Source organism: Xiphophorus maculatus, chromosome 21, assembly GCF_002775205.1.
Source record: "Xiphophorus maculatus strain JP 163 A chromosome 21, X_maculatus-5.0-male, whole genome shotgun sequence".
Classification (NCBI taxonomy): domain Eukaryota; kingdom Metazoa; phylum Chordata; class Actinopteri; order Cyprinodontiformes; family Poeciliidae; genus Xiphophorus; species Xiphophorus maculatus.
In genome coordinates, this window is record NC_036463.1 from 16,423,613 (window position 1) to 16,432,191 (window position 8,579).

The 8,579-nt window shown below is 38.8% G+C and overlaps 1 protein-coding gene across 1 annotated transcript; it reads left to right on the forward strand.

Annotated features, from left to right (window-relative positions):
* The first annotated feature begins 273 nt into the window (after positions 1–273).
* On the forward strand, positions 274–2,174 carry LOC102216846 (CCAAT/enhancer-binding protein beta-like). The gene is made up of 3 exons (XM_005803686.2): positions 274–322; positions 1,285–1,587; positions 1,666–2,174. Exons 1-3 carry the CDS (start codon positions 320–322, stop codon positions 1,963–1,965), a joined length of 606 nt encoding a protein of 201 aa, XP_005803743.2. The 5' UTR covers positions 274–319; the 3' UTR covers positions 1,966–2,174.
* The last annotated feature ends 6,405 nt before the right edge of the window (positions 2,175–8,579 follow it).

The window sequence follows — 8,579 nt, forward strand, 5'->3', positions numbered from 1 at the left end:
TGTCCTCCAGGGATGCTAATGAGGCAAAATGGTAATTCAGGGATCCTGGCTGCGGTGGGTGACTCAACGTTGAGTTTTCTTGGGATTTCAGAGGAACTTATGAATGGAAGTTGATGCGTCTTCCTAAAAAGGATAAATGTGCAAGAGTTAGAGTCTGTCAGAGAAACACACACACACACAGAGAGAGAGAGAGAGAGAGAGAGAGAGAGAAAGGAAGTACTGATGTGATCATCAGAGGGGTACCTGCCTCTCAGTGTCCTGCCTTAAAGTCATTACGACTCGCACTGTCTGAGGAGAGCTGCAGAGTTTGAGGAGAGCCATGGTAAGTCACAACTTAACTTTGTCGAAAAGTCCAAATAACTTAACGAGGATTTTAGGGTTTAAAAGAAAAAGAAGGAGTAAAATGACACAAATGAATAAAAACTGTGTGCATTCAGGAACTTTTAGGGGAAGCATCGTTCGATGGTAAAACTGACTCAGAAAGTTGCTGTGTGAATATTAGATTTAGGGATTCACCGTTTTCTGTTGTACTTTACTGTATGACGTTGAAAAAAGACGCAATAATGATAAAATTCACTTTGGTAGAAAATGTAGTAAGTGGAATATACACTTTAATTGGCAGTTTTTTTGTTTTTTTAAAAAAAGTTAAATTTTATATTCAGTGTAAATCTAATCTAAAGATGCCGCGAGACAGGCCTTAAAGTGTTACTAGCTGGGTTTTTAAAAATGTATTTATTTATTTATTTTTTTATAAAATATATATCAATAAAGCATATATCATGAAAAAGTTAATATCTTAATAGTAACAATATATATATTGACATTAATAAACAAATGTATGAGGCAAATCCATCTTCCATGTGCCTAGTTTTATGGTTTTAATATATTTTTTAACAGCCTAAAATGTTTCTTTTCTCCATTTTGAAAAAAGAAACATAAATGATATAATAATATGTAAATAAAAAGTCATACAGCAAAGGTGCACAGAAAGCGACGTGGTAGTTTTTCATTCTGCTTTCTTCTGAAGATGATTTTCATTGTCTTTTTTTAAATTATTTGTTTTTAATGTGAAGTTGCTTAATGGCACTTGTATGAATTCGTTACATTTCTGGTTGTTTACAAATTGTTGAATTTGTAGCATGAGAGTTGATCAGATTCTGGAAGAAAAAAAAATTAAATTAAAGCTCAAAGAACGTGCCTGAACTCGATTATTTTAACTGAAGTAATTCAAGAACAAAAAGCATGGGGCCTAATCTAATTCTGCCCATCAAACGCCGCCCGCAGATGTCAGATTCCAGAGTGTCGTCTGTCATCCAGGAGTGGGTGAGTTCGTATCCAGGTCAGCCTCACAGCCAGACCCTGAATCCCGTCGCCTCCAACCAGGCTGCACAGTCCAGTCAGATGTCTCAGATGGACATGATCTCGTACGGCCAGTCTCATGCGGGGATCATCAGGGGGGTCGCTGACGAGAGAGTGGCCGAGCAGATGATGGGACTGCCCTACCTGTCCTACAACGCGTCCTGCCTCAGCAGCAATCCCAACTCAGGGAGTTCAAACCACCACCAGGGCCACGCCGGCGCTCAGCAGGTGAGTCCAGCGTGTTTTGCGTTTGTGGAGTCCAACAGAAGCGCCGCTGCTCAAACGCGTTCCCGTTTCTCCACCCAGGACTTCTCGCCCTTCCTGCTGCCCAGGGCCCCGGTGACCAAGAGAAGCATCAGCAAGGACAGCGCAGAGTACCGCCTGCGGCGCGAGAGGAACAACGTCGCAGTGAGGAAGAGCCGGGACAAGGCCCGCAGGAGGATCCTGCTGACCCAGCAGAGGGCCCTGCAGCTGCAGGACGAGAACCAGAAGCTGCAGATGAAGATAGGACAGCTCACCCAGGAGCTGGACACTCTGAAACACATCCTGTCACAGCGGCACCTGCAGGGAGGCGAAGACGGAGCGCCGCAGGAGTCCGGTATCTGACCTTTTTGCCCCCTGTCCCCAGCAGCAGGCCTCGCGGACGTCAGAGCTACCTGTCAGGATTAGATGTGAATGTCCAAAAGACTGAGGGGAGGAAAAAAAAAAGTCTGTTTTACACTAACATTTGTGATTTTGGGAAGTGGAAAGATTGACTTTAGCAAAGGTTTAAAATTCGTGTTTGTTGAAGTTGCATAACAGCAGAAAAAAAAAGAAGAAAAAAAGCAGAACTAACTCAAAGTGACCTAGCAACCGCATAGAGGTTCTGTCCACCACCCTTCTCATTTTAATGCATCTCTTTTGTGTAACGTAACTCGCCATGTCTGCCCAAATTGTCTGTCTGTGCTCACGGAATGAAAATGTAAGAAAATGAAAAGAGCTTTCTTCATTGTGCTGTAATATTTCACAAAGAACAGCAAAAAAACAAAAACAAAGCATCAACACTGGAAACGATGTAATTTATCAACTGAATTGAAAGACCACAGATTTGGACAACAGAGGAGAGTTTCTGAAAACGGACTTGAGTTTGACTTTCTAACTTTAATAGGAGGATGGCTCAGAATTGATGAACTCTACTTCAGTTTTGATCCTTTACATTAGTGTCTCTTCTAACTCATTGATTTAATTGGCAACTTTTTATTTTATTTTATTTATTTATTTTTTATTAGCTTTCTCTCACTAGGTAAGGATTTTGAAGCATAAATTCTGTTTAAACAAAAAAGAAGCCTGAGGATTTTCTACACTTACAAGCATCATAATCCCATCTTGATGAACTTGATGAAATGGCATTTTTTTATCTGCCACTCCACTGCTAACCAGTGTAGTGGCACATTTTTATCACAAAAGAATCTTGAGGCCTCAGTTTGGGCTCAGAATAAAAAGTTTATACGCTAAAAGGGTCCAAGCTGGCAACGTAAAGAACGACTGATCATACCTAAAGACATTCGAAGCCATAAGCTGAAGCGGGGTAAATGTGCCAAAGTTAGAGCTATGTGTTGGGGCAAGCAAAAAATAAATAAATAAAAAATGATATCTAACTGGTGCGGTCTGGAATGGAACATGTGTTCATGGTTTCTTTGAAGATTCCTTTCGCGGTTTTACTTTAAAAACGAAACTTTTCCCAAGATGACGTGTGACCCGTGACGGGCTTGTTTGAAATAAAGCCTGTTTCATTCAGAATTCAAGTCTGTCTCTGAATTATTATTATTTTTTTGGAATATCCTCACATAGGTGCGTCTTTGAAAGCAGTAGAAGCCACACGCTGTTTATAGTCCACACGTTACCCATTTATTTTTTTAGCTGAGGTTAATGAAAATATGGGTAAACAGACTGCAAAAGAAAATCTGAGCTCTGACAAATCGTGAAATTGCAGTCAAGCTTTCTTTTAGCCGTAGCTTCTGATGAATATGAAGATTTGTAGACTTTAGCTGACGCTTGATTGAGCAAGTGAATATTTCTGCTCCTAAAAGTTTTTAAAAATCTCATTTAGAAAGTAAATGCGTTGGTGTCCAATTCGTGACTGATTACATCTTTACATCTTGGTTTAGGATTAAAATGAGAATTTATCAGCTTTAGCTAACTAGCTAACTCTTGCAGAAGCATGTATCTACCAGCGCTAGGAAATAAACCCGGCAGAGTTTTCTTGTGTGTGGAGCCATGACACACGAGAGTCGTCGTAACTAGAAACGTTCTTGTTGTAACGAGATTTAAAAGTCGTCACGACCAGATTTGCTTCCTTAAAATTAAAATATGTTCTAGTTTAAATGAGAACGGTCGTAAGCAGCGACATCTTTAATTTAAGACATTTTTATATGCTTTGACAACTTCCCTGTCATAAAAGTTGACTTTTTGCCACATGAGGCTACTGATTTTAGTTTTTTTATTTTATTTTATTTTTCTACTTAAGTTAAGACTAGCTTCTTGAACAAATAATTATTCATTTCCCAAAAATGTTTTCGTATAACAAATTTAAGTATTTTCATTGACAAAAGAGGATGTTATGTTGCCCAATAGGTAAAATATATCCTTTAAAAGACAATTTTAGCTTGTGCTAACTAGCTAGCAGTTAGCCACTAATCAAGATAAAGCTCTGTCAAAGTTATTTTTCTGTAGAACAAGTAAATATCCTTGCCCCTACATGTTTTAAAAATATACGTATATAAGGATTAAAATGGTAAACTAGAATAAATCAATGCCAACCTGTAACTATTATTAATGCTATTTTCAATCATGTGTTAAACGTATTCACTGAAAAAATAGCTTATGTAGCATATGGTCCCTTTCAGACACACATGATAAAGGACATATAACCTCTTTTTGGGTGTGTTTATTTTCCTTTGTGCGTTTGGTAGCAAGTTTATGTTTGTATAAAAAGGCCAAAAAGGTCAAATAAACCCAAAGTGGTCGCCAAAGAGAATTGCTGAGCTATAAATGTGCAAATATCACACACTAACTGTTAAAGGTTTAAGTTAGGTAAATGAAGATAGCATTTTTAGTTGAAATTATATCTGCTTTCTTTTTTATATATATATATATTATGATGGTTAAATTACTTAAAGAAGATGCAACATAGGCAGAAATGTCTCTTTGTGATACATAAAATTATACATATAAAAGGAGTTGTCTTATGGGTTTAAAATCGGACATGAAGAGACTGAGCTGTTCAGAACCAGTCGACGACCTCGGCTTTAACATTATTAGAGCCTTCAGAAAGTTTTCCACTGTCTCTCGCAGACTGATTTGTTATCTGACTTCTACTTTATAACCATTGCCTAATTATTTTACCTGACATTCGAAGGTCCGTCAGGGCTGATTGTGTAGTGTCGTTGCCCAACAGAGTTGCACAACCCCCCTGTGGTTTGTAGTGAAGGCAATGAAATCTAAAAATCTAAGTGCCTCCGTCCATAAATATTTGATTTGTGACCACCGTGATGGGACTCGCTTGAAGTAATTTCACCAGATTGTCAAATTATTAATATTTTTCCTCCCCATAGGAGATCTTTGTGTTGTTTTCTTGTGATGCACAGATTAAAGGCCGGATTACACTAATTCACCTTAAAAACATTTCCAAAACAGTAGCGATTTGGAGTTTGTGGCTTAAACAGCTGCAGAAAAGTGTGAACGAATCAACATGTTGTGTTGTCGCTGTCATCGATTCCTCCTCCCCACCCCCCAACCCCAACAGCGTCCTTCGTCAAGGTGCACAGCAGCCGCGCTATTTCCCATAAACCCTCTACCCACAGAAACGGACGTCATGCCATGGACCGTTGTGCCCCAGCGGTTTCCCTTTGTGGGATGGGCAAGATTTCGACACAGTGGAGGACAGAGATGAGGAGTGCAGAGATAATATCAGTGTTTGGGGCTGTCAGGGCCTTCCTGTGGCTGTGATGGTAATGAAGGGACACAGAGATAGGACCCAGACGGAAGGGGTGGGGGCATCAAGCCAAACATTTGATTTATTTATTTAGTGTAATCTTGTAGATTTCTGATTGGACTATGGTAATATGAATTTCAGGCGACATAGCAAGTACCAGGTTGTGAAAAAGTATTTGACCTCTTATCTGCTTTTTTTTTTTTTTTTGTCACACTTATATTATCAAGCTAATTCTAATATTATTTATAGTGCCCCCCCAAAAAAAGCAACTTCAATTCAATTGTTTGCCTTTTTAAAAAAAAAAATTTTTTAATGATTCTCAAGACTTTTGTGAAAAAATATTCTGTGGCTCGACGAGACGAAGGCACAACATTGCAGAAGGGGTTTATTTAACAAGTAAGGTTGTCTTTTTTGAGATATCAAAATTCGTCTCATCATCTAAAACAAGTGTTTCCCAACCCTGGTCCTCAAGGCGGACTGTCCTACATGTTTTAGAGGTGTTCCTGCTTGAATGTGCCTGATTCAACTGATTGCACTGTTAATCAGTGATCAATAGAAATCAGCTGCACTGACGCAAGGAAATACCCAGAACATGCAGGACAGTGCGCCCTGAGGACCAGGGTTGGGAAACACTGATCTAAAACATTTAGGTGATGGAAAAAAAAACAAAAAACAGAACAAGAACAAAGACAGAAGTCGTCTTTAAGTGGGTTTTTTCACAGGATTGTAAAAGTGAAACATAATAGCAGTTTCGTGTTGATACCTTCTGTTGTTTGAGACCACAAGAGGTTTTCTTTTCTAAAACAAAAAACGTTTCTAATGAGATATTTGATAGCGAGTGTGCCCAAATAAAAGAACACGTTTTCACACTTGTTAAAGTTAAAAAGATCTCTTGGTTTGCAATTTTAAGACATGCAAAAAAAACCCCAACAACAACAAAACTCACATATTGCATATTAACCCAGCATAATCGCCTCAGCAGGTCCTCGACAGTTACTTTCAACGCTTGAGATTATAGCGCATCAAAAATAATAAGAAATGTACTGACACAGAGATTCTAAGAAATGCTGTAACACTTCCTGTATGCACCCCTGGAGGAGCAAAGCAAAAGACTCTTACATTTTCCAGACCTTTTTTTTTTTTTTTTTGCAGCAACAAAATTAAAAGCGGACACTTGGCACAAAGGAGAGTGAAAGTGCAACAAAGTCCCTTTTCTTTTCTTTTTCTTGTTGTTTTTTTCAGTCTGACAAGTCCCTCATGCAAATAAAAACTTCTGTGTGACCGTGTCTGTTGAAACGTCCCGCAGCGTCATGTGGGGCAATATGTGGTCCCAGGACTGCAACATCTCCACAGAGTTAAGAAAGCCTGTGTTTCACCTAATCCCTACCAAGTTACTCAACAACAACAGCGCGCCATGTGAACCCCACCGCCACCCCACCGATGGAGCTCCGCTCTGTCATGTGTTATTGATAAAAAAACAAAATTAAAATAAAATAATGCGTGTCTTCATTGTATTTCAGGGTGAAATGAGAAGCACATTTGGTTTCAAAGTTAACGAGATATCACGAGGTGTTATCTTTGATTTTAGACGTTTAAAAAAAAATGTGTTTCGTCAACTGAAACACGAAGCCTGAATGAGGAAAACGCATCAATCCTGCATTCTCCACTGCAATGGGTATTTCATTTTCTTACAACTGCCTTTGCGGCGTCCTGCTCTAATGGCCGCGTGGTGCACACCCAGTAGGACAAGCAATGCTGGGGTCATCCACTGAGACTTAAAACAGCAGGTGAGATGTTTCAAACTGATCTAATGACAAAGTTTCAAACATGTAATGCACTGCAGGAGTAACCTGTTGATAGTGAGGGTCTTATTATCTTGCTTTAAAGACGCAGGGACCAGGCACAGAGGGATAAAACGCCTCCATTCTCCCAAGTCTAACTCTGCACAGGTCAAAAGCATTAAGGCGCGTTTGACGTGTCACTTGCAGAGCCCTGATTTATAGCGCCACCCTGCGGCAGACAAGCGAAGCAGCAAAGAGCACAGAAAAACAGATGTCATACTCTGACGCCGATGTGTTGCAGGACAACATTCTAACTCGGCTGCTACTGTTTCTTTTCTTCTGGGAAATATATGAAACTATTCTCATTGTGTTGAAATGTTCTTTCTCGAGGGAAAGTTGGACTTTGGATATCTGTTGAAATTTCAAACTGACATCAATTTTCTAATTTTCTGGAAAGCAAATAAATGTTTTAGAATTACTGTGCTTTAGCATTTATCATTAACTAAACATCTGGAAGGTTCTAGGTTCACCAAGGACACGTCCTCTTGCTCTTGGTAGTGAAAGCAATGTTTTCCCCTTCATGACCTTCATGCAAATGTCTGAATATCTTCTAATTGTCAAACTAAATTCTGATGTAAAACAACAGTAATGAAGATAGCTGGAGTTCAATGAAGGGCGATATCAGTATTAAACCTAGAGACTTTGGCAGACTTAAGAGTGGAGTGAATGCAAAGTGTGGCCGTAAACCTACAGCTAGATGATTTAAATCAAATCATTATTTTGTATTAGAATGGCTCAGTCAAAGTCAAGTTCTAAATTAAGGCAAACTCAGAAATCTGTGGCAAGACTTGGAAAAGTGATGTCTGCTATTTTTTCAAAGCAGTCTGACTGAGCTTTAGCAATTTAGCAAATTTTTCTTCTCCTTTCTCTCCGTTAGTTGCACAATGCTGCTAGAATCATACCTCCATTGAGGATTAATAGGGGCTGAATATTTAGGCATGCCACAATTAGACTATTATTTGTGGAAAAAATAAAGCAACTGTGTATTGTTTCCATCTCATATTTATGGGTTACCTTCTATTGCTCTACCACATAATAACCCAATAAAATACATTGGGTAATACTAAGAGATGTTGTTAGGTGAGAAAACACCAATAAGTGAAAGGTATATTTAAAACAAGGTACTTTAGTTTAGGGAAATATAAATGAAGTATTAATATATTTTGTCAACAGATAGATATGTGAAGATTTGGAGAACAACTTTTTGAAGTGTAGAAATGCAACAAATTATTTAGGTTTTTACAGGTATTAGATTTTACCACATGTATTCTTTGGAGTATTTAGCATTAATCAATTTCTATATGTATTTAAGCGTCGCCTCTTACTGAACCTTTTTTTTTTTCCCCTCCCACAAAGTGAATCCTCAGTTCACCACACACGATCTTTGGCAGCGGTATTACGACGAG

What these genes read in the sequence shown, in the direction of transcription:
- LOC102216846 (XM_005803686.2), top strand. An exon ending in GCCACGCCGGCGCTCAGCAG is followed by an intron (nt 1,588 to 1,665) that starts GTGAGTCCAGCG and finishes TTCTCCACCCAG; the next exon opens with GACTTCTCGCCCTTCCTGCT.